Source organism: Larus michahellis, chromosome 2 (genome assembly GCF_964199755.1).
Source record: "Larus michahellis chromosome 2, bLarMic1.1, whole genome shotgun sequence".
NCBI classification, from domain to species: domain Eukaryota; kingdom Metazoa; phylum Chordata; class Aves; order Charadriiformes; family Laridae; genus Larus; species Larus michahellis.
The window spans coordinates 91079588-91106258 of record NC_133897.1 but is presented as its reverse complement, the minus strand read 5'-3'; the positions used below and the strand labels follow the sequence as shown (position 1 = coordinate 91106258).

Genomic DNA, 26671 nt, shown 5'->3' with positions numbered 1-26671 from the left:
GCCATTTGTGGTGGGTTTTATGCCGTGAAAACTGTATGCTGAACTGTTGCCTGAATCAAAGCAATGAAGAAACGCTAGATTCTTTTTTTTTACTTCCAGAATCCCAAGAGCTAAGATGAATATGCGAGCTCTTCTGGCCTCCTAGCTTAGTTTCCTTTTCTATTTTTTAATTTAAAAAAAAAAATTTCTGTCCCTTACATTTTTTACTTTTGAGGGTTTCACTTTAAATGCACAGAAATGGTCGGTATATTTAATATTTGAGGAATGTGTTTCGGGTATCGGGTTTTCTTTTTGGTATGGGTTAAAATAAATGATTGTCCTAATGATTCACGAGTTGGACTCTTGTATAGCCCAAAGAGGTTGGAGACTCCAGACTTAAGTCTGTTGGGTCTTTGTTTTCCATTCCCTCAGGGAGATGGCAAGATCAAACTCTGCCTTCCTTGAGCACTTGATGGTTGGTGGCTGGAGGGTAATGACATTTCCTCAAGAAAAGATCGAGAGATGCTATTTTAAAGGAAAGGGCACCTAAAGGTGAAGGAGTCAGTGAAAAAAAAAATCTGATAACCCCTTCCTTTGAGAGTATGCGGCCTAACAATTTTGAATTGCTATCAATGGTTAAGAAAGTGAGTAAGAGAAAGCACATACTGGAGTTTCCACTGTTTAAAAAAACTGAAAATCAAACAAAAATTGAAGCTTGAACAAGGAAAACATTGGATGAAAAGAAGTCTTACGCCACACAAACACACACACTCAAACACACACACACGCACACAGAATACTATGCATACATGGACACACACAAGTAAGAATGTGTATTTGTATGGTAGGTTCTTGGAAATAGACATTCTTAGCAAATATGGATGACAGATCAATTGTAATTTATTTTCTTTTAACACTGTATCATCATAAAGAAAACTGGTATAAATGAAAAAAATCTATTTCAAATATCTACATCTAAAATTTTAGGCAGTGAAAAAGCACTTCGTTGACAAGGAGTGTGGAATGATGAATGTTAATTGTCAGAAACTGCTGAATGCCTTTTTTTTTTTAGTTGCCACAAACAAATCCACATATCAGAACGAACAATACTGCTAAATATTCCGTTTTGTTTTTTTGATTTTTTTTGACTTTTTTTTTTGTTAAAACGCACCGGGGAAAAGAAAACAAAAAACTGGAAATTCATACATCTTTCAAAATTTGAAATTGAAGCAATATTTAGAACCATAGATGAAGAAACACTGTGGCATTGGTGTAATATACACAATGCACTTTTTTTTTTTATCTGTAATGTACATCAAATACTTTACAACAATGCATTAACAAAAGGCAAGAAACATCTTGCTGTACAGAGGAAACCCCAAATGCAACTTGAAGCCTAGATTCACAATGAATGAGGATATTAAACAAAGTGTGAGAAGCTGTTCCCCATAAGTATGTACGCTGCTCAGTTACTTGTGCTTAACTCTTGACCCACATCCACTGTCGTGTTCTCCCTCCTTCCTTCAGCCACATTCAATATACAGCACTGAACTTTAGACTCTACGGGCCAACAGTAAAGTCGCCCCACACTGTAAAATATATATATGTATACATATATTTCTTTCTAATTACTCCCAGGTTTAGCTTTCGCACCTTTTAGCCCTCTAAAAAAAAATCTCTTAATTTTTTCCATACTGGTTATCTGCGCCTTCCTATGGAACAGGCTTTAACAAACTAAATTTGCAGGAAAAAAAATGTCTTGTGGTATGCATGCACATGCACAGTTCCTGGAGCTTTTGTATCTGCCCAAGTCTCAAACCCAGGAGTCGGGAGAGGCTGGATAGTGGCTTGTTTCATAGTTAAGTTCACTATAGGGACGAGCAGCTGAATAGAAGTCGACGTAGTTGCCAGTTGACTTTAGTCCCAGGTGCATGTTGTATTCGCTTGCAGGTGGACGATGATGCACTTGGTCCTCAAAGAAGGACTCGTCATAGTTTCTTGTTGAATTCTGAAACGGCTGATATGGTTCATACTCTTTTCTGCTGGGCTCCTGTGGAACTGGCTGTGTTGAAACCTGAAAGGTAGTAATACCCACAGCTTGTTAGATACAACTTACGGTGGGCAACAGGATGGAAGGAGGAGTAAATCTCACGCTATGTTTATCATGCTGCAAGTACAGTATCTTAACATCTGCTCAAGGTATTGCATGGTAGTGAATTGATTCTACAGCTTTGTCTTGTCATTACACTTCTTTACATTTATTTATTTAATATTATCATTAAATACACGTATTATTTAATATTATTGCTGCTATAGATGCTGGTCTACTTCACAAGTAGTTCAGGTGGCGTAGCTTACAGTTACTTTCATTCCTATGATCTGTGCATTACTTTCTGACTATTTTGCAGTTATATAATGCAAACATCGGTGGGCAAAACTCAGGCTTGAAGAATTTTAATGGAACTGGTAGACACTCCAAAGATGCTAAACATTAACATTCTGCAGCTGCCTTTGCCACAAGTGAGATTTAGGGTGACACCATATCCTTAAGAACCATTTATAGTCTTCAGGGCACTGACATGAGAAAGTTTCAAGCTAAATGCTCTGAAAGGTGTTCTTCTGCTACTATTAAGCCGAACCATCATCTTACCACCTCCTCAACACTTCATGCTGGCAATCTTGTGTTGTTGTTACATTCCAGCAAGTTGCCTCAAAGCTGAAATATTTATGATATGCAGAAAAAAAATCTCAGGTGGGCCCCTAACCAACGTTTGCCATCAGGTTTTTTTCAGACAGCCCTAGTGAGTCTCTGTCTTTATAGTTGGAACGCTACCTTTCACCCTCTGCCACCTCTAGTAAGTCTGGGCAGACTTCGTGACTACAAAATGATGGAGCCTTTCAGTCCTCAAATGGTCGTTACTGGGAATATCGCCGCTCAGATGTCGTGTCAGAACACTTTGCTGATCCTGCTGACTCTGCGAGAGTCAGTAATGCTCCTTCAAGAAGAGAGGAACACTGGCACTGCTATGTCCCAAACTCTCTGATACTCTTTCAAAGCATGCCTGTATCGGACTCTATGAGTAGAGAGTAAAAGGCTGTCTATGTCCTTTGACAATCCTACAAGTGATCTTAAACACCGGGCCCAATATTAGAACAGCACAAGGGAGCATAAATACTCTAGTTTCTATTTCTAGTACTGCTATCAAGGTGTACGGGACCTTGAGCCCTTCGCTTCATTTCACATATTCAAACACAGGTGTTTAATTTTGGTCACAGGAGCAAAATCCTATAGTAAGCAACATATTTATACGACAAAAAGTGAGAGACGGTCAACTTTTGAATAGAAAATAGGGGACTTAAGTAGTATTTCTGTGTTCTTCTACACTAAAACCATTATTTCTGATATGTCAATCGTAAACCTGACATTTCATTGAGAAAGCAAGTGGGAAAGGTGGAAAATTGGTTTTGTTTTCATGTGGTTGGTTTGTTCATTTGCTTTGTTTTTGCTCAAACTCTCACCCCAAAAATCAAATTAGTTGATTCATGACTGCAGTTAAGAGTGCACCTGCTGTTACAATACCTCATACCCTTTTCCCTAAATACTGTGTTAATTAGAAGAGCTTAATCTTTTTAAATGCAATAAAAGCATAAACATCTTCATGCACTGAACTGTCTCACACAAAGAAGGAATATGGTGCACCACAGGAAACACTGGATAATTAAAAAGCAAAATCAAAAACAGAAATGGGGGCACAGAATATCAGAAACTCTCTTCACCTCAAGTTTGTGGATTAGAACCGAAATATCAGTCCCTTAAATTGAAATTGCAGGTAATCTAGTAAAATTTTCAGAGAAAAATCTTTTGTATCCGTTTTACTAAATATTCGTTTACCTGTCTGATAGCATTAATAATTTTTTAAGTGCTTTCCTGAAATGTTTTTTTGTCTCATTTCTCTAGTTGAAGAAATGCTGTAGCTTTTGCATATTACATACCAAAGTTGCGAAAATATTAAGGAGTTGTGGTAAGTGAGTATAAAAGTAGCATTACACATAATGATTAAACAAAAGCCTACGAGTGCAGAAAATTGTCTGTTTCCCAGGGACTGAGGAGATACTAAAGTGGAAATACCGGCTGTGTGAAGGCCACACATGTCGATATTGCAACTGTTTCTATGAGTGCATTAGCTTAGGACCCATGCTACACATTACATTTCTGTAATGCCCACCTTATCCCGACATACTTATTGCTTTCTGGTTTTCAGGGACAGGACATTTTAAGAGAGTCCCACAGTTCTAGACTGAATGGCTTGGATGTATATGCATGAAAAAGCGTCCTTGCCACTGAAGTCTAGATTTTCTCTTGCCCATGCCCCGATGCATACATTAAAAAAACAACCAGGCAAAAAGCCTTGTTACAATCATGATTCTGGAGTGACTAAATGGCAAAACGGAGGGCTGTTACTACACGTTATGTGTACTATACGCTTCCCCGCTTTTGCACCTTTTGGTACAGGGGGTTCCGGCTTCAGGCCTGTTCAATACTTGAGTTTCTGCTAGGATACCTTAGCACGTGACCCATGTGGCATCAGCGGTGGTGTTAAAATTTACGATGGCTGTACTCAAGTAGTAAGATGTGACCGGACTTAACCAAACTCATTGGCACAAGACATTGTGAGATACCAGAGACAGTAGAAACGCCCATTAATATTAGCTTGGCTTTTGTAGTCTGTGTCACACATCTCCAAATCGTTAAAAGCATTTAGCTCTCAAGCCCCTCTTGATTTCATGATGAGTTACAGGCTTAAACACCTTGGATAATTTTTGTACATACGCTGTCATAACCTGTTGGATATTTTTGAAACTTGGGCTGAAATTATCCATTAGCATAAAGAACGTAGCTTGTTTGAAGCCAGTGGAACTGCTAGCATTTGTGCAAGCAGATGACTCAGTAATCTAGATTTATCAATCTCTGATTTTCTTAGTTTCCATAGAAGATCTTACACTGGTCTTTTGCCATCTGGAACAGTAACATTTTAGTCTCCGTACTTACCTGATTGTGTTTGATATCTTCAGCAGGTGCACCATACGAATTCCTGTACAAAGTTGAGATTCCAGTGTTCTGAGCTGGAGAGAGAAAAAAGGAAGGGAAAAGCAGGTTTACCAAACATACCTCTTTGGCCTCAAAATGAATTCTGAAGGCTTCATTAAATACGGTGCCTGTTTCCCACACACAAATATCTTTAAAAGCATCTGCAGACTTCCTTTTTCTCTTCCTGCCACTAGACAGTCATAATCTTTGCTGTGCTGTACATGCATGTGCATGGTATACACTTACGAATGGTAACAGGGGCCATGTCACGTTCATACCAATCTTGTGCACTTCAAATATATCAACAAAATCATTACATAATTGTAATTATAGCATTCAGTAATATATTCCAGGTTATATATGGGATTTCATATCACACATACACTAAGCAGGTAACAGTTGTAAATATTGCGATAAACAAACATTTCATTCCTTTCACTTCCGTTGGATGATGTTACACCAAATCCTGGATTATTTATCCTACAGTGCTTTTGCTATACTGTGAAATTATTCATGGGAAAAGTGATTAAATGCAACTGAAAAATGAGTTATGCAAAAAAGTAATATGCAGTTACACTGAAGTCTTGCCAAGATAGTCCGAAATCCACAAATGGCTGACGCTTTCTTCTCAGATGTCCTACTACTAAAATGCATGGATAAAACTGAGGTGAGTATGAAATCAGAAGTAATTCTAAAGACAAGGATAACATCATACAGGTTTGCAAACATTCATTTCCCACCCTGCCCCAGAAAAACAGATAGAAAGCTAAGGATTTTCCCTGCAAGGCTGATGTCACTGATCACTTTAATTTGGCTATCCAGTTTGCTGGTAGAACCAGCATGATTGTAGTTATTTCTCATATTTGAAAGAATACGAGGGTAGTATTTTGTGTGGCTGCTGTACTCGGCTTCTTACTGGGCATGCGTTATTAACTTTCCAGACGTTATAACCAAAGGTCTGATGCTGTCATGAGGATTCTCGTTATAAAAGCACACACCTGAAGTGAAAATCGAGTAGCTGTGAATCAGAGTTGTCAGTGGAATTGAAACATGTTGCTCATGCAACTTCTCTCAGGTTTCTGTCCAACGGTATAAAACCTGGAGGCACCAAGAGTTGCTTTTAATACCATCGCAACTCAAAACCCTTGAGGGTGAGGACTGAGCATCGGAGCTAAAAGCTGGGTATGGGATCCATGCTAGCCACATCACCGAGAAGAACCATAGCTACTGAAGAAGTAACCACTCTTTCTTCCTTTGGCAACCTGCTAACATGGACCCCAGCATGTGCAACTGCCTCTATCTTTCCCCCAGCCACTGCACCCTCTATGGAGAAAGGAATGGGACGGCCTTTAGCCAAAGTTGATTGTAATACGCCAATTCTGATCTTCAAAGCTGCCACGGGTTCCATGCAGAGGGTAGAATTTTTGTCAAGTTTGGTGTACTGCTCCATATTGCTGCTTTACAGATCTCAGATGGTGTTCTTAAAGATCTCCAGCATGTTCCTGAAACAGGATAAAGACAGGGCTTATATGGTGGGGTGATGAGCCCTAAAAGCTAGAAAAAGAGTTTTTTTTCTCTTGACAACCATTAACTAATAGGGGTGAAAAAACCTCTTGTTTCTTGAAGAGCTGGATGTGGTTACTGAGACAGCACATAGTCCAGTGTAGAAAATGGTGAAGAGCTCTGGATGTCTCCAAGGAGTGCAGCAGGATCCTTTCTTTGAAGGTGGGAAGAACACAAACTCTAGTAACTTGATGGTTGGTCTTTTCCAGTGGTAGGTACTCTTAATTCTGCCAGTGTGCCAATAGGCGGTAACAGATGGAAATGATGACTGCTTGAGTAGTTTGCCTTTGGCCATAGATGCTAGTGGTGAAAGGTTGATCTGCAGAGGTTCTCTATGCTCAGGCTGCATTTTGTTGCCAAAGTTGAGCGACGTGTGAGACTTGACAGTTGTTTCAGTGTTTTTTATATTCCAGCTGCATCCCCTGCTTTGGTGTTTGAAACTCTCCCTCCTGATGACAGTCTTTGGTATCAGAGAAGTCCGCATCAGCATTGCTATTTATGGTGCATCTCATGATGGCACGGCACTCGTTAGTGCAACTACCAGATCTTTTCTTGATACCATCTTTTTTATGCTGTTTTTCTGAGTTTCTTGCTCGCCCCAAGAAGTGCTAGAAGAAGTTGAGTTATACACGTTCCTCTTCTCAAGACTTAAAGAGCTAGTGTTTCAGCTATTCATTTTGTGAAGTGCTACTTCTTGAAAAAAATGAAAGTGAACGAGAGTTTTATGAAGAACCTGATGAAAAATAGCAAACTGGACACATGCTAATTTGTATGTTGTTTCTACGGGCAATCAGAGAGACTTTAATGAGGGTCATGACCTATTCATCTTTTTACAGGTATATAAAAAGGCACATGGTACACGTGCCATTAACAGCCACGACTATTAAAAAAACAGAAATATTGCAGAGCTGGTGCACAGCTGTCCAATGCACTACTGTGACATTTGCACTGATGTGCTCCGAATTGTCACATGCCAGATTGAAGACGTACAGTCTCCCAGATCACATACTCTGCAATGGAAAGTGGATAATATCAGCTTATGAAAATAACTGCAAGGTCTGTGTTGCTGATTTCACTGCAGTGATGCGGATACAAATTCACAAGTTAAAAATGCAAAAAAAAAAAAAAGAAAAAAAAAAGTAGCATTCCTTTCTTAATGTAATAAGAACAATGACACATCCAATGCTTGGAAATGAATGCCAAAGAGTTCAAGAACAAGAAATCTTGGCTTAGTCTAGCCGGGAGGCTGAGATAATTCTGTCCCTGGAGGAAATGTAAGTCAAGCAATGTAGCTGCTCGCAATGCATGCGGCCCCGCTCCAGTACCTGCTTCTGAACACGCAGGCGGCATCCCTGGGAACTCCATTCCCGCTCTGCCATGCTTCAGTGAGCAGTTGACTCTTGCTGTCCAAAAGCAGAGGGCAAATATAAAAGAAAGAAGGGAGAGAATGAGCTAGATGAGTGGACAGGTACTGTGTGGTTAGTATCTGATTTTTGCTGTTAATGTTGTATACGTACCATCGTAGTAAAATTATTAGAGAGAAAGAGAGATTAATGAAATAATTTTCTTTTTTAAAACATGGCAAGAGAAGGGAAAGGGGTACAAGGAGTAAGAAATGGAGTTTTTCCAGCAGCCACACTTCTTTACAGGGATGTGAGAATTGTAGCTGCAAATTAAATGATTCAAGGAGTGATGAGAGTGTGTATTTTATGTGTGCGTTTTAAGCAGTATCTAAACATTAGTACATGATAGTACTGAAGAGGTACTTCTAACTAGCCAAACTGTGAAGGTTCTAAAATGAGTACTATGATCAGCCTGCAGTACTTTGTGGTTGCACTGCATAAAGAACATATATACCTTCCTTTTTTTCCCCCTGTTCAGTTTTCAAGGTGATGTTGGTTAAAAAATAATCATATAGTACCCCACAGCAGTTTTCTGCAAAGCTGACAATAGCTTTGAAAATTATGTCACTCAGTGGTTTATGTGACAAAGGTATTACAGGCCGAAGCCGTCCCTGTACATCCCAGTTACTTGATTCATGGTTTAACATTCGGCTTTCAGTTCTTATAAGCGCTCATTTTGAGCACATTTACAGACACTTTGAAATAACAAGGTGCTAGCCTTTTGCCCTCACAAACACAGGTCCATAGTAAGAAAGGAAAGCTCAGCGGCACAGCTAGTCATCCTCATCTGGTATTGCATAACCTGCTTTTTCTGCTGTAAGCAGCACGACTTCATTTTCTAAAATTTAGTTCAAGCCACTAAAGGAAAATGCTTCTGCGCCTCACAAATCTCAGCTAACAGAGATCATTACCTGTCGCCTTCCTGCACGGTGAAAGATGAGGTAAGGGCATGAGAAAAGATTACAGTGCATTACGGTTTCTTAAAGTAATAATAAGTTCAAGTAGCCTGAGCATCTGTAGCTATTGTAAGAGATGATGGTGGTTGTTTGTGTTCTAAATGTGCAGGGACTTGCAAGTTAAGTCTAAATAACAAAAGTATAGATGATTGATTCTTGATACCTAAAGAAAGTACATTAATCAGAAGGTGTTTCTGCTGGTGGAAGTGAGGATACAGGGCGCAGACTCTGATGCACGTATTCGTTCAGTAGGGGAACTAAGAAACTAAAAGAAACTTTAAAGTAGGATTCCCATGATAGTATACAGTAACCTTATCTTCCCCGTTCTGAAGGAAAACACCATGGCATAAATAACGTTATCACATGCACTTAGAGGTCCTGCTTTTTTTAAAAGGAATATAATAGTTTTTGTCTTAAAAATATACTTTAGGTGATAAAATTTTATTATTGGTTATTATTTTCTACAGAGAAGAGAAGATGGACAGTAAATATACAAGGCATCCTAAACCTGTGAAGGGAAGAGGGCAATGAGAACTTTGATATTGTTCCTCTATTTTTTAGCTGTCCTTGTGAAATCAATATAAGTTATCATCTTCAGCCAAACTGTTTACTTCATAGACTCTCCATTTTTCCCAGAGGTTTCCTGACAACTCCCCACAATGGCAAAAAGCCAACATTTCTACTTCGAAAATCCATCAAAAAAGCTTCATTTCAGTCCCAGCCCAGAGGTCATAAAATTTTTGAAACTATAAACTGAGAAGAGCTTTGGAGAAGAGCATGGAGACAGTTGTGGATAAATTGGGACTACAGCTGTGGCCCTACATTCTGTGTAAATCCATAAGTCAAAGAAAGCTTTGTGTAATACATCAGTTTGGCACAAAATACAAGAGCAGCTCAAAATATGTATACGCCAGGTGGAACCTGAAAAAACATTTATCAAAGCCCCATAGGCTCTGTGGATGTATAGCTGCAACGCACAAAATTAAATGCAGGCATTGCAATGAACTTGCTACATGAACTTATATTAGACCATCCCAGTAAAGTCAAAATGTCTTACAATTAAAATAACGAATACTGACTTTATATTGTTCTTTAATGAAATATTTATTTTATGAGCTACAAATATGTTACACAAATTTGATGTTGAATGTTGACGATCGAGACTCCTCCTAACTGACATTTTCTTTTGTTCTTAAAATGGTGCTTAATTTAAGCTCAGGCCAAACAAGCAGAGATTCGGTGACCTGAAAGAGAGAAAGTGACTTGTTAATTTCGTATTCATTTGTACAATGGCCATGTAATTGTGAAATATTACTAAACTTTTCAGTTTTCTATTGGTTTTGATTTTTCTCACTGAGCTCAGTAGCTGGAAAAATAGTCGATAGCTGAGCGTGATGCTGAGAGTTTTGAGTTTCCTAACTAAAAGCCCACCCAGAAGATCAATACGAACAGACAAAATACAAGCAGATATTAAAGGAAAACACGATGCAAAAATCAAAGTGGAGCAAAGGTTGCTGGGGAAGTACAAACCTCACTATCTGAAAATTATACGGAAAGAGAAAAGAAACAAGGGAAACAGGAACGGGAGAAGAAAAACACTACAGTAAAAAGATAAAATGAAAAGGGATGGGGAAAAAGAAAACCCCAATTTTTTTAAAGTGTGGAGAGAGAGAAGACTATCTGCAAGGAAACACAGATTTTCCACACAGAAACTCTTTTTTCTTTTTTTTTTTGTGAACCTTCTGATACAATTTGGTAGCCTAAATTTGCAGATACAGCTAGAACAAAACACTAATGTTTCTGCCTTTTCGGCCTGCTGCTCTTACTCCTGAGATTCCCTTTTCATGGATCCTTGACAAAGCGGTGAAAAAAATGCAGTCCTGTCCTTCACAGTCACACAAGTAAGGACCACTGAAGTGTTTCAGAGAACCACCTTGTGCAATGACTATGAAACACTCAAAATATTACAGACACATAAAATGCAGTACCTTGACTGAATATGCTGCAACCTCACGTAGTGCGCTGCAGATGCCGTTCAGGACATTCCTCATTTCTGTCGTTTCCAAATGCTCTCGACTGTCATTCCCCTTCTTCAGATTTTCACTTTCATGCTAATTAATGTTCCGTATTGCATTTTCACCCAAATTCGAAGGCTGGCCTTTAGGCTTTGATTGCACAATAGCGCATAACACAGTAGATGTGGTGTGAGTATTGTCGTATCCTAAATGCGGTCTCGAAAGCTAGTACGAATGGCTGGATGCTGAGTCAGCATGCCACCAGTGTCCCCAGTCGGCTGAGGAACACAAGACAGCCCATCCTGGCATCCTCTGAGAAAGACCTCTACAGCGAGCATGGGAAAAGGTAACAGGCATTCCGAAAGTGCGAAGTGGCTCCTCGCTGTGATTTTTTGCTTGCCCCGAGGGAGCATTTGGAGGAGAGGACACCACGATGCTCAGCACTGTATAAAATGTACGAAAATGCTCAACAGAGGTTATATAAGCCTGTGCAATGGTGATGGAGACCAACACGTATTTTAGAGGAGAATTAACAAAGAGGTGAATTACTAGGCAAAAGCACTCAACATTTTATAATTGCTGCTAACAGGTTATATGATTGTAATGCTAACAGGTTAATGAGCTCACTAAGGGAGAGAAGCCTTCAGTGAAACCTGCAATAGACGCCATAGCATACACAGAGAAAATGGTTCTATTTACATCAGCCCAGCTGAGAAAGTAACAGGGATAGACTTTACAAACTGCTACAGAATTTCCTAGGAATGACTGATGTGCAAAATAAGCTAACTGGTTCCGGAAAGCCATTCCCTGCAAAAGACAGATGTTAGGGATCACCGCACATGTTCAACCTTTGTCATGCTTCAGAAACAACACTAGTTAATACAAGGTGGACTTACTCACTTCCTTCTGAAACAAAAACAAGCTCAAAATTGAAAAGAAATGTAAAACTGCGCTTTCCTCTATGAACAAACATGGTCTTCACAAATCATTTTTACACAGCATCGTATTCATTAAGATCAAATATTTCTTCAGTTGTATTTCTCAAGGTGGCTACAACTTTGGAATCAGCCAAAGGCGGCTGACTCTTTTCTCTAGTACAGTAAACCCAGCCAAGCCTACAAAATCAGCGGTCTATCACAGCTGATTTTAAATATGCTACGCGAGCATAATCTCACCTGTCATGGTGTCTTTCCTAGAAGTGTGTTCTCCTTTATTTCCATGGTATGTGGCGTTTGTTCCAGTTGATTCATAGTCTGTTTTTCTCTCTTTTAGGCTGATCATTTCCCGGGGTGAGGCTGGGGCACTTGCTAGATCATAAAAATGGATTTATTTTTTCTTGCCACACATGACCGAATGTAGTGTTTAACTCTAGAGTAAATGTTTTAGTAAAGTTTATGTTTGTTAGCGTACTAACATTAAGCTGTTTGAAAAAACATTACCCCATTATGGAAGAAAAGGTACTCTTAATTCAAATACAGGACAAAGGTATTCATGGGACAACCAACTCCAAGTGTCATTTTCTCTCTAAACATTTTACTTTTTCACTTACACCCAACTTCTAAGATGACCATTAAGAAAAAAAGTATAATAATAATGGGTTTTTTTCTTCCCCTTTAGCTTTTTAATTTCTTTATCTTGCCAAAACTTTCTGGTATAGGCACTTCCATTTTTTTCTCAAAATGGTTAATTTATTTTTGTTTAAAAGACCATTAACTTTCAACTGTGTGTAAAAACCCTTATAAAACGGTTTCCTCCCTTCTCTGTTGAAAATAAACCCATTAAATGATTCTAATGGGGACAGGAAGAAGAGAAAGGTGTTTTTCACAGCAAACATATAGCAAAGAATGCCTAACACTTAAAGGTAATTTGAGTAATTTCTCTGTCTTTAAATATATATGTATGAAAAGCTGCCATTAAAACAACAACTGCTACTTCAAGTTATCATTAAAACTAAATCCTTCATCATCAGTACTCGTGGTATGGCCAAAAAGGAGGAAAGTATGAGGTGAGGAGGAGGAGAACTGGGTTTGTACTTGATCCTCATGTGCTGGAAAATGTGATTACTGGCACTGATCGTTAAGACTTAGAGCTTGCGATGCTCAAGAAAAAGAGAAAAGCAGAGGAAAAAATAATGGCTTTTAAATAAATTGACTTCGATATGTTTAAGTATGTAAAAATAACTACAATGCTGGTGTTTACTTCCACTCCCTCCCCTGCCTGCACCCAGATACTTGCTATCTCAAAAGAAGCTCAAAAAGCAATAACAATGTCCTTGCTTCAAAAAAATTAAAAAAAAAAAAATTAAAAAAAGACAAGCTCATTTATGAAGCTCGATCATAGTTATGTCTTTCATCATCTCTAAACTATATTTCATTTTTGTGTTTTTTTAGTTAAGGAGTAGGGAAACACAAGTGACGCTGAATTCTGCTTAGATTGGTTGTGCTGGCCCTGGTCTCTGAATTTACGGAGCAAATGCAGGACAGATGTTTTTTTCTTATGAAGCCATTAGAATTGAGGATTGCTTTTAAATTGCTTGTCAATAGTGACGTAATTCTAAAGCTGATAATCCAGCAGATATAAAGACACATGACATTAAATTACCAAATAGGCTAATGGCAACTTGGTCAAATAGGGAACAAACCAGAATGCAAACCTTGAAAAAGTTGCTAACACAGGGATGCATTTCGTTTCCTGTACTCTGGTAATGCTTTTAAGCACACTTTTAAGCACACAATTATGTAAAAAATTGACTGATAAAGACAAAATCATCTCTCTCTGCTCCCTGTGGGAATTATCTCTCTCCGCCCATGTGAGAACAACTGCCTTCTGGCAAGTGTTAAAATCCAGAAGTGCCCTCTTTCAGAGTTTTTACTGGAAGCAGACACAAAATTATTGGTTGACATTCAGCTGAAAAGTGATATCAAGGCTTTCTGCTCCTGTTCTTAAAGAACACAGAAAAGAAGACAGAGCTCTCTACGCTAGTTAAAGCATCTTATCACCAAGTCCTGGGGATGGATGGGACATTGTGAGTTCATTTACTTCAACTCTTTACCCCAAGGTAGGATCCAGTGTACCAAAACAATTCTTGACAGATTTTCATCTAAAACTAAAGATCTCTGATGACAGAGACCACATAACCGCTCCAAGCAGTCTGTTCCAGTGCTTTGTTTCCCTACTGCTTCCTGATGTCTAGCTTGGCTCCTTGCTGCTCATTATTTGTATTTGTCTGCTATGAAAGTACAGAAAGTTCATGCTGTTCCTCTTCACAGCTGGCTGTTACGTGCTTGAATACTTGATGTGTACCTCTGCCCAATGTCCCCATCTTCTGTCTCTCTCATTTAACAATTACAGTCCATGCAGTGTGTCCTCATATCCTGAATTCTCCATCTCCCGATTCGTGTTTGCAACTTAACAAAAATCCCTAAATAATTTTTAAAGATTTTTTGACTATCCCAATATTCTGCTTGTAATTTATTTGTGAAGGACTGGATTTTTTTTTCCCTTTGGACAGTATCTCCAGTTTCCCAGGATCACTCTGAATTCCAGCAATGCCTTTCAAGGTACATGAGTTTCTCCCAGGTTTATGTCACCTGCAAAGATAACAGGCATTCTTTGTATATTATCTGGGCCTTTCATGAAACCACTGAAGAGTACTGGGCCCAAGCAAACCTCCAAGCAAAGCATTCTTCCATTTTGGCAGTAAGTAATACCCATTCTTTGCACACGGGTTTCAGACGGTTTCGTATTTACCACACACGACATTTTCTGGACTGTTTGTTAGCTTGCCCTAGCTTGCCTATAAAACTGATTACAGTAGATTTCATTTCTTGACTATTCTTTCCACAAAGCATTTTCAGTATGTTGTAGCAGGAATTCAGGAGGATTTTATAAGAACAAATCATACTGAACCAATATTTGGATTTGATGCGGATACTGCCAGTCAGTCAGTAACTTAAACTACTATGTAGAAACATATACTCCTAGAGTTAAGCAGTATCTTATGTTCCTACTACCTTTGAGGTGCTCGGATTGTGATTACTTGTTCTAGCAATTTTCTAGAATGAAGTTAAGCTGATTGGTCTGTAATTACATGGGCTCCTTTTCCTTCAGAAACAGCCACTATATTTGTCCTTTTCCAGTCTTATGATAACTGATGATGGCAGTAAGATTTAATCCAAAATTTCTTTAAGTATGTTCTTTAAGCAATAGTGTAACAGAAGTGAGGAGACAGTTCTGGCAAGAGACGGAACTAAGATCTCAGGACCAGACAGTTTCAAGACAATCCAAGAGATTTTGGAGAAGAAAAAAGAGAACAAGAGACCTTTACGGACTTGCGTAATGACAGATTTTGAAAACTGAGTAACAGCTCTCACTGTACTTCTGGCTCCATTTTCAAATTTTCTCAGTGGTTATTCTGCAGGACTAAGCATCAGCTTCTAGATAATTAACAAAACAATTTTCTTAAAAACAAAACCATGGCACAATGCTGACGGCAATAATCAGTTTGGCCAATTTTAATCTTAAACTCTTGGTATACCTATGAACGCCTGTTTGATTGAACAAGTAGTAAAAAACACACTGAAAGGCTGACTGTTTTAGGCTGTTCATCTGAGAAGATTTTCACTGGGGATGGTTTTACCTAACCAAGGTATATTCTACCTTAGAATAAGCTAAGGGGAAAATGCCCAGATTTCTGAATAGAAAAAGTAATCAACACTGCGGCATAAACTGAGATACATTAATTCATTGTATGGATCATACAGAATTAATGATAGCTGGTGTAAATATGCCATCAACATTGCACAAAAACCTGTAGTCAATCTTTTGTGAAACTTATATATGCATGTGTACGCACACTTATATACACATACACATACAATCAGAATAAAAACTTACAAAAAATAATGTGGATCCTTCAACTTCCGCTATGTGTGCAGAGCGGTCATAAACAATAGAGCAGTTTTCCTGACTAGCAAAGTGAGTAACAGAATTTCCTCATGCTGCAGATGGACTCCGTTGCCCTGAGATCTAGTCGGCTAATCTCAGTCAGGAAAACACCGCATGAGAATTCCTAACAAAAAGTTCTGGAATATCCTTTCTGCTGTAAAACTTTACAAGGTGTTAATTAAAAAAAATAAAATTCCTGTTTTGAACAGATAGTTGAGGTAAGAGTAAAGAAGGTGTTTTGTGCCCTTCCACCGTTGTTAGCAACAAATCCGGGTGCCAGTGACATTGCTTAAAGAAGGAAAATGACAGCGATAGATTACAATTGTCTTTACTTCAGTCTTGAGAGCCTGGTCTTACCTGAGCGGTTGTTAGGAGACATGCGCACGGGCGAGATGGAGGGCGTGCGTGATGAAGAGTACGGTCTTTGCCGATCCCTTTCTATTGTTGAAGATGAGGCTACAAAGTGATACTGCGACCATCCGTCCTGCAACATCAAATATTGCGACAGCAGTCAGTGGAAACGCCGCATAGTTCCCTGGTTTAAGTACAAGAGTATTTTCCTCTAGTGTTTTCCCTACATATACACAAGTGGGCTACCATCTTTTTTCTGCCACTGGGTGGCAAATGTTCTTGGCCGTGTGGGGTACGACATTCTGACTGTACTGACATGCCAGGAGAAAAATTAAAATGCAGAAAGTTCTGTAAAATAACGCATTTCAGAAAGACTCTAAATAATGAAAAAGCTGAACAACTTTTTAGACTGTTTGTTTAGTTGTTCTGTCTTTTTCCATGCCTCTATTTTCACATCGCAAGTGTCATTCTGGCTATGAAAATATTCCAAATCACATGAATGCTTGTCTTCACAGTGAAATTCAGTTTTTGCTTTAAATCACTTCTACCTGATAAGGAAAATTTGGAGTAAGTAGATGGGGAAGCTCCAGCATTATCAAAATTATTGTAAGTATTTGGGTATCTAGCTATATTAACTGCCCATTTGTTCATGTGTGAGGGAAAAAGAATCAATGCATCTTCCTCGTTGCAGTTTCTCCAAGATGTACAGAAAGATATTCTATTCCTTCTATTTAAAACTGCGGTAATGGTGATGTATTTAAAAGAAAAGAAACAAAGTAATACAAACACCAGAAACAGCTAGTTCAGAAATAAGAAAGGAAAGTTTTAATAATTCGTGTTTTGTTCCTGTACCATAAAATAATGCAATAATCCCAAATAATGTACTTTACATTTTTAAAAGGATATTAAAAATAATTTGAAAGTATCATGAGAGAATAAATGGACTTTTGCTAGTGCTCTTACTAAATGACAGTATTTCAAATGTCTTAAAGTATCGATAGATTTTAACTGCTTAATGTTAAATCTAATCAGTAACACAGAGTTTTCCCAGTCTCACAATGAAGGCATAAGCCTTTTAAAAATGCCTGCTTTCTGTTGGGCTCAGTGGAAATCGAGCCCACCACCTAGCATGGAGCTCAACAAAGTTTTTGCAATGAAATGCTGAATAACACCAAACACAATATACTATTACCAAAGATCAGCTGGAATTTTCCTCTTGCTTACAGAAAAATGATTCCCCATTGGCGTAGTAAAGAATACTCCCACTCCCTGCACCTCAGGCTACTCCAGGCATCCAACCCTGAATCCCCCCTGCCCCCCTAACCCCAGCCTCTGCCTTTGCCCACGGCATCTCTCTGACTTTGTTCCCTCCACAGAAACCACGGGCACCTGGCTCTCGGAATTGCAAGAGAAAATGTCCTGAAAATCCCCCTTCCACTAAACTTTGAAGAAAGAGAACTCAGCAAGCGCGTGACGCTTTCTCTTTTAAAAACAGCAGGAGGAAAGAAGATACTTGTACGTGATGTAGAGCGAAAAGTTATAAGTCAATGAGGATAGACAGATGTGACACCTAACTACAGATTCTGAATGTCTGTACTCCTTACATAACGCACTTGTACAAACATGCGTGTGTCTCGGTTGTAATGTCAAAGGGAGAAAAAAGGAAGAGTGAAGACTGGGCCATGGCTTTCATAGTAGATCATGACCTTCCCTAGACTCGATAGTGAGCGTTTGTCCACAGAAGTCACTCACGTTTAGGACACTTCACTGAACTGCACCTCATATTTCGTGAGAGTCATATAAGAAAATATAAGGAAGAAAACCAGTGAATTAATAAAAAATAATAAGAGTAACTTGAAAAAGTAAATAGCTAATCTTTAATACGACTTGCTTAAGCCAAAATTTTCTATATCCAATCTTTCATTTCCACCAAGCAGCTTCTACACAAGCGGCGTCCTCCAACCTAGAGGGAGGATCAATGAGAATGCAAACACAACCATCTGTAAAGCCCTAACTTCTTAATGCTAAATCAAACTGGAAATTATTGGAAACTTTTCAATATATACATATATAATATGTATATATAACACATATATATTTTTTAAAATAAATAATAGTTTATAATGAATAGCTTAAGTCCAACAATCTCAGCCAAGTATCAAGACTCTAAATAAAATACATAGCATTACTTTTACATCTCCTGTTAATAATAACTTGCACAGTGATTTCTCTAGTATAAAAATGAAGTAGCAAACATTTGAGAAGCCCATGCCTTTATCCAGCTGAAGAAAAATGGTCTCCCTCCTTCTCTGGGCTCAGAAGTTTTTACCAGAAAGGTGACTCTATAATTCACTCTGTTATAGTTTCCTGATCATTTATTTTCTTTTAAACAGACTGCTGAAGAGGAAGATACCAAGAGGACAGACTCTAGATCTGATAAAAGGAGAAGGACTAGACTATTTATTAGTGCCTGCCTGCAAAAGGAGGAGACACCAGCCACGCTTACATAGTGCAAGTCAGAAATGCTTCGGGTTTTTTTGATCTGGATGGATGCTTCGCCAGGTACACTCTCCTTTTGCACTCTTGCTTCCCTCAAATCAATCCCTGGCATGTGGATCAGAAAAAAGTGACCTGAATCTTCCCCTAAAGCTTTCCTCCTGTTTTCCATTCCATCTGTCTTGTTTACATTAATACCCGGACCCCGGCTCTGATGGGAAGTGGATGAAATAAATCCCCGTTACCTGCACAGTCCCACGGACTCTACAGGAATAGTGCATGGCACCAGTGGTGTTCTGCAGAATGTCAACAGGTACTTTGTCAACATTGTTTCCTGAGAAACAGCATTGCAAGGTGCCGCAACAGTGAGGGAGGAAAATCCAGCTGTAGTTGGGATGCTGGCAATAGCATCCTTCTGCTTGGCAGATATTTTTCCTTCTCCTCCCTGAGAATTTTCGTTTTTCTCTCTGCTGAGAGCAGTGCCTATGAAGAGCTCATCAAATAAAATCTGCTACAAACTTTCAAGTTTGCTAGCTCAATCAGCTCTACGAAACGAGTCAGGCAAAGAATAAACTCTAACACAAGTATTGTGGTGACTTGGCGTTGCTTTTGACTAAACAAGGCATATTGCTGTCACTGTCCGACAACTTCACGATGTTTTTCAACGGCATTATAGGTAGCTCCCAGACCTCACAGTATTTCAAAACCCTAATACTTTTAAGTCATCTATCTTTAGCTGTCCTCTGCCGCAAGGAACAAGCTTCTTTCCTTGGAAAGGTAAACAGTTTGTAACAAATTCATTAAAACCATCCCATCAACAATTCCAAAAGCTATTAGCGTTAAATATTGAAACTAATTTTTAAGAGCCTAAAGGGAGCATTTTCAATTTAATGCCGAGATAAATACCACCTGACGTGATGGCTGCTTTCATTAGTCTGTTTCAGCTCTAGTGCCCGTAATGAAATTTAATTAAATTGATTTGGGTACTTAAAGGTACAGTATATAGCAGTGTCCTGCAGAGAAGAAAGCTAACTCAAAAGCAAAGTGTGTGAGACTGCATTTTAGAAACCAATTTACCAGCCACAAACGTGATCTAGGAAAGGAAGAGTAAGACAAAAAGATCTGACAAATTGGAAAGAAATTCAATGCAATTCTGTTACAGAATGGACGCATTTGTTCACTGGCAGCAATTAATTAATAGGTGTCAACTGCACACTACAGGAGGGCACAGAACAACCAGACTACAGAAATATCATTATACGTCCTTATCGCCTCTTCCAAGGTATCTTCTACTGGGCATTTCTCTTTTGACGACAATGAATATACATATTCTCCCTCAATTACACTCCATAAAGTCCAAGTGTTAAAGCTTGTTTGGCAGTGACATGTTTCTCATGGTACGTTCTTGGGAAAGCTGCAGGGATTAGATTTGGGGCAAGGGTTGGATAAGCACTGTAGAACACAGAAGTGGTACTGTAGTCTCACTGATCACTTTTTACTGGGCTTAAGGAGCGAACAGTCGCCCTGTTCAACTTTCAGTTATTTTAAAAATAAATAATTTTCATCAGGCCCACAGGAAATAATTATTTTGTCAGCGTGACTAAACTTACTGTGCCAAACACTTATTGCTTAGGTATCTTATGAAAATATAATTTGAGTTTTCCACATTATTCTTGTGTTTAAAATGTAGGGAAAAAGAGAAAGCAGTTTTCTATCATATTTGCAAGAATTTCAAATTTTCAGAACTCTCTGGCAGCAGAGTCCTTGACTTGAGGAGATGATTTGCGGAGGTGGGTGGTATCAGACACGCAATTCTCTCGCTTCCTAACACAGTAATACTATGAGGACTGAATGAAAGTAAGCCCTGATGGGAACTGACACCACGCTGACACAACGGGAAACCAGAGCTCCTGCCTGAAGGATGCACAGAGGAGAGAGGAAAAAGAGGTGGCCAAGCAACGTGTGGTGGAGTTGGGAAGGAGCACCGACATCGCCAGCTCCAGTGCGGTGCCCAGTCTGGACAACCTCATGGCATCCACTCAGAAAGAAACCCCCCATCAGCTCCTGTGCTAATAGCCACGCAGCAAAAATAGGAACAAACTCTACCATCTGACTGATCAGCTATGTTGATCAGCTGCTGAGAAGACACCGACTTAAAAAGCACTGAGTGGTTTAGAAAAACTGTACTGTAGCTGCATGCACACAAACATCTCAATGCTGAAGAGCACAGTCTGCCCTGACGCCAGGCCAGTGATGTCCTGACATTGTCAGGAAGAAAGAGAGCCAACTTCTTGGAAGCAGAGGAATCTCACTAAGGAACAGCAACAAAAATGATGCAAAAAAACCAATAAGGAAACAGATAAAACTGAGAAACTGCGGAGAACGTTGTGCCCTGCCACCTCCAGGCTTACGAACTCTCCAGCATGCTACTTCTAGCTTCAGGCCCGATCCCCTTGTGACTTGATTTAATACACATTTTTCTAAACAACTTGAAGCACACAGGACAAGACTTGTTTTGTCATCCTACTTCCTTTCTGTAAGCCAGCATTTTACTGGTTCCAGGAATTAATTGTAATAATAACTGCTCCTGTAATGGTAGCAAGCTGAAGAAATGTGAAGTCTTGATAGGCATTCACTTGCAGGAATCAGTAACCAGACCCACCGTGGTGTTAGAAGTAGGCGATACAGCAGCAAGGCAAAGTGCCTGTAAGTCCGTAACGTAGAGTCTACTTGCTTTGAAACTCAGGCAGACATTGCTCTGAGTTGCTGGTGTTGCTTCTTTTGCAAGCTGAAGCACTGCTGTCAGGTTAAATGAAACACCCTGACTGGTGTGCACCAGTGTGACACTGTCTAGAGGAAAAGATAAATCTGATGTGAATTAAGTCAGGGCTCATCAGACTTACACAGGTCTGGGCAATTCTTCACTGGGAATTTGTTGTCACGGCGCTAATAAGACATAACAGAAATTAGAACTGGATCAAATTATCTACATACATTGACATATGAAAGTTACGCGTGTGACTTGACTGCGGTGAGAAATCTACAACGGTAACAAGGTTGGGGTGATGTACATATGTACCTCACAGAGCTTTTAAATGGGATTTTTGAAATACTGTGGTTTAAATGGTCACCAACCACCACACATCATTAGGCTTTATAACCTGGGATCATATTATTTTCTTTTAATACAAAAGCAAGAATAAATACATTCGCCAGTGCTTCTCAACAGAGATAGCGAGCCTGACTTCTCTCCCTCTGCCAGCCCCACGGCAGCGGAGGCTATCAGCGTACCTGAATACTGAGTCTGCTGGCAGGACTGCTCCCTGCGTGCCACCAAAGTAGCTGGCACGGAAATGTCAGCTGCTGAAGGAGCGATGGAGAGACAGCTGTTCTCTAAAAAAGCCCCTGCCTTCGTACCTGAAGCGTGTTTACTTTGGAAGAGGGATTTCAACTAAATTCTTACAACTTCAGCAACTATAGAAACACCCTTGAAAAACAGAACTAGTTTTAGATAAACTATCTATATTAAAAAGAAAAGTGTTCTTTCGTTTTTTCCCTTTGAATTTACAGCGCCAAAAACTATTATCAGTAAGCCATTCCTGAAAGGATTGTCCTTTCTGGATTTGGTTGAGTTGTTTCCAGGAAAACTCAAAACCAGCAGACAATTCCTAGGTATTGATCTGCTTTATGATGTATTCTAAATAAATCTACTTCACTGATGGTTTTTTACTGCCACCAGCTAAACTACAAACAATTATAAGAAGTATATTGACATTTTTACTCCTAGGATTTTGTCTTTTGCTTCCAAAGTGGGAACTCAAGATACGTTGTTGAACAGAGGAGTAGGGACTGAGCCTGGAAGATCTTGGCAGCATTCACCTGTCTGATACGCTAGTGGTTGTTGCTCAGGTTAAATCCTTCAGACTGATTCTGCTTTAAGTCTGCAAGTGGAAATGTGGAGTAATTTCACTGGCTTCAAAAGACCAAGGGCTGCTGGCTCCAATTCTCCTGCCTTCCCTCCTCTCCTAAAGAGTTTTGAGCCAGGCCCTCAAAATAACACAGTGAAAACATGGATTACTGAAGCTCATCTTAATTTGAGGATTTTAGTACTTATGTTCATTGTCTTATTTCCACAGCTTATGAAAGCCAGAAAATTACTTAAAACAGAGAAATTATTCAAGTTTTGGGGGATTTAAAAGTATTATAATAATTTGGATAAAAGTGCAGCAGTTGCTCACAGTACGATCACTTGGCTGAAGCGGTTAAAGGAAAATAGAGTTTGCTTCCTGTGCCTTCTGATGATGATGATGCCAGTTACCTAGTGGTTACAGGTTATGTTGGGAGCACGACACATGCCGCTGTGCGAGCCTGGGAGGAAGGCCACTCACTCCTCCCTTCCAGAGGCATAACCGAGGGGGGAGGATGGAGACCCCGCAGAGAGCACCAGGGGAGCAGTGCCATTTGAGCCAAGGCAAAGAGCAGCGGTGGCTGAGCGAGGCAGGGAAAGATGGAGCCAGCTGGGCGGCAGAGCTGCCATCAGAGCAGCTGCCTCTCCCAGGGGGTCTGTGTCCCCACCTCAGTGCCCGATGGCTGGGGGCTGCCCCACTCGCTGCTTCCCAGCTGGCACGGCTGTGCGATACACGCACGCACCGCTTCAGCCTCCTCTCTTAGGATGTGCAGTGGCCTTCACCTCAGCACTTCTCTCCTTTTCACTCTGAATTTCAATGTACAAACGGCTTTTACTTGTAAGTGACCATTCCCGCATCCCAGATGCAGCGGAAGTTCAACTGTTTAAGAAGCTGAAAAAGAAATACGTATTCAGGGCAGCATGCGGCTTAAAAAGGGGCTCCCAGTCAGTCATTAACCACAGCCAAACTGTCTGGCAGTGGATGAGGATTATTAATTTTTCTGTAGGCTCTTTAAAGTGACATTTTCAGAATCAGTGGTTAAACTCCTTCTTTTCAAAACGAGATGTGTACCTCCCAGCCTTCATCTCAGCTTCTCTGAAAGCAAGGACATTCTTTTCCTATTGTCAGTGGTCCACCCCAAAATAATTCGGAATATTTCCTCTCCCTGTTTTTCTCTTGTCATCACAAAGCCTGAGGGACTATACTCTTCTGAGACTATCACCCAATTATTTTTCTTTTTTAAGTATCACAGATGGCCGTTGCCAGTTTTCTCTTTTTCAAATGCTTTTTTGCATGTGCAGTGTTCTCATCTTCTGATCACCTATCTTCCACCATAATTTTACGTCTCATCCCTTGATTTTAGCTATGAAGAGACACACGATGAGGGACATGTGTGATAAGGAAGATATGTTAATTACTTGCTGAATCTATCCGAGTGAGAAACAGCTACGTAACTATCCCTGGTTCTTTTATTTAGTGCAAGTCTGGGACGTTTCGGGAAATCACTGAGGCATTGCTGTACCTATCCATAATTAATTATTGATTTCCTGTTGTGTGAACTGTGAAGATGACAAGACCTAATCTGATGAATAAAATAGCTATAAGAAAAGTGAATCGTATGTGAGGCAAAGCATGAAGGACAAGACTTCAGATACGGCAGAGTTCATTACTCATTTTGCTGAGGTTATATGCAGCTAAATAATAAACCTTTCAAAACACTGCAATAAAATGAAATAAATTCATTTTTCAAAGCATCACTTTGCCTCTTAAACAGAAATAAAATTGTTTTAATATATTTTAGAGGAAATGAAGGCAGTATTTGGCCCTTCAGCTAGAATTTCTGTTCTTCTATTTTCCCCTGCATAACTTATATAAGGTATAATTTAAATCATTAGAATCACAAAGAACTATTTTTTGCCTGTATCTTGCATGCACAAAAAAACTTGCACTCAAGAAAGTGTTTACGGTAATTTTTTACTTGCATTGTCATTTTCATTCCAGCAATGCAATTTCACCTATCTTAACACGTTTATGCCCTAGAAATGCAAACTCTGGCTCTTGGTCACAAAATCTCGGGGGCAGGACAAATACTACTTTATGGTCAGGGTCAGCAGTTTCTTAAGCCTGCTGGCCTTACGAAGACTAGAAACTAATCAACACCTCTTACTCTTACTTTGCATGCGTTAAACCATAAAATCAACCCAATACAACTCTTCTATTATACCTCTGAATGTAAAACACGAAAAAAAGCATTATCAGAATAAAATTTGCACCATTGTCTCTTATGGCTAAGAACATGGAAGGACTGATGATACTGACCGTCATTAAGAGCTATTAGGACTTTCTGCTTCCTGAAGAGCAGCACTGTAGCTGAAAATCGGGGATCATTTTATTCAAATGTGTAGCTGCCTGACAAATAAGGAATTAGCACCCATTTGGAAAAAATTACTATATAACTTCATGCTGTCCTTGGTTTTAGGTCAAAAGTTCTTGCATAAATACAGTTAAACTAGAGAGTTAGAGATCCCAGTGATTATTGCTAAGCTGGATGAGTTTTAAGGATATACTCCTTTGAATATGTAGTTTACTAACACATTTAGACATTAATAATGAGAAATGCATATTCTTTTTTACTGAAATATCTTTAAGAGTTTTTGATTTGGTAAATAAGAGCTCTAGTATTTTTAACTCAAACAGGAACAAACAATTGCACCACAGCCTACAACTCTCATTTTAGAGGAACCACAACTTTTTCTAAAAGCATTTTGTAAAATTAAAAGTAATAAAACCAATTTAGAAAGACCCAGTGAAACTTTTCATTTCTACTTTCTGCAGGAAGAAGAAGTTATAGCTCTTTTATCACGATGAACTGTACCAGCTAGTAAATGAAGTAAAACAATTCAGAACAAAGCACGCATAGTACAAAAGAGATTCCTTTCAAAATACGAGGTCTCTTTCATAGAGACTGAAATGGCAGACGTATTTAGGCCATTTTTGAATTCTGTTAGCAGCTTTAGGAAGAGAAGAGGAAATAAATGAGAAGGACTTCCCAGCAGTTTTTTTCCTCACCTATTATTAGATCACGTACAACATCAAAGAACTGAAAGTAGGATATTGATGCCCCAGCTTAATATTTCATCAAACTTTGATTGAATTTACATGTACTGGCCACGTCAAACAAACACTTTTAATCTCCTTATAGGACCAAGAAGAATGAGGAGGATGATAGCATAAGTACAGCAACACAGAGGAGCATCAGCAAAAGATGCCCCGTGTTATGCACCAGACCATCACAGCTAGATAATTTATCTCTGAAAAGACAACGTGCTTTGATTGCCATAATAATAAATGGAATTTGATTTCAATCCCCTCTGTGCTGCTTGCATATGCTGTTACTACTACTAAAAGTTCTACTGATCCGATTCATTTGCAAAACTATAAGCAGCCATCCAACGCACCGGTTCAACTTTGCTGGGAGAAACGGAGTTTCTCACCCATGCTCTTTACTACGCGTGTGCTTTTATCTATGTCTGAACCTAGATATGCAAACATGAAGCATACAAGTTAAATAAAAATGTTACTTTGCTCTGAATGGTAGAAATCATGTTCCTTGAATGAATTTTGGAGAAAAATGTTGACATAAATGAAAAATGGTTTCTCTTATCATTTATCTTTAAAAGACTTTTGAAAGTCTTTAGAAAGACTTTTGGATTCTTTTCAGTATTGTACCTCTGAACCCAGCTAAACTTTTTTTGCCATTAATGAACGTTATTTATATTTGTTTTAAAAATATAATACATTACGTAAGTGGACTAAAACTGTTCCCAGTCCCGAAAGACATGGAGATAATTTTCTTAGGTATCTGCTTTTTATTCAAGTTTGAAAATCCAGTCTTATTCTGAGGAACTGTACTTTGAGAAGAAAAATTCTGTAGATGTGACCTTCTGCTTATGCATAATCCTCC

At 39.1% G+C, this 26671-nt stretch overlaps 1 protein-coding gene across 10 annotated transcripts in view; it reads right to left on the bottom strand.

Moving 5' to 3' along the window:
• Positions 1 to 861: 861 nt before the first annotated feature.
• CTNND2 (catenin delta 2) overlaps positions 862 to 26671 on the bottom strand; it is a 683266-nt gene continuing 657456 nt past the window's right edge. For 7 of the 10 annotated variants that reach the window (XM_074576184.1, XM_074576188.1, XM_074576185.1 and 4 more), the window contains 5 exons: positions 16310 to 16436; positions 12181 to 12312; positions 7957 to 8034; positions 5030 to 5103; positions 862 to 2053 (listed from right to left, as the gene is read on the bottom strand). In XM_074576184.1, coding sequence (XP_074432285.1) covers positions 1793 to 2053; positions 5030 to 5103; positions 7957 to 8034; positions 12181 to 12312; positions 16310 to 16436 — 672 coding nt within the window. In that variant the 3' untranslated portion in view covers positions 862 to 1792. The remainder of the gene's footprint in view (positions 2054 to 5029; positions 5104 to 7956; positions 8035 to 12180; positions 12313 to 16309; positions 16437 to 26671) is intronic. The other 3 variants (XM_074576187.1, XM_074576189.1, XM_074576190.1) reach the window with 1 other exon arrangement.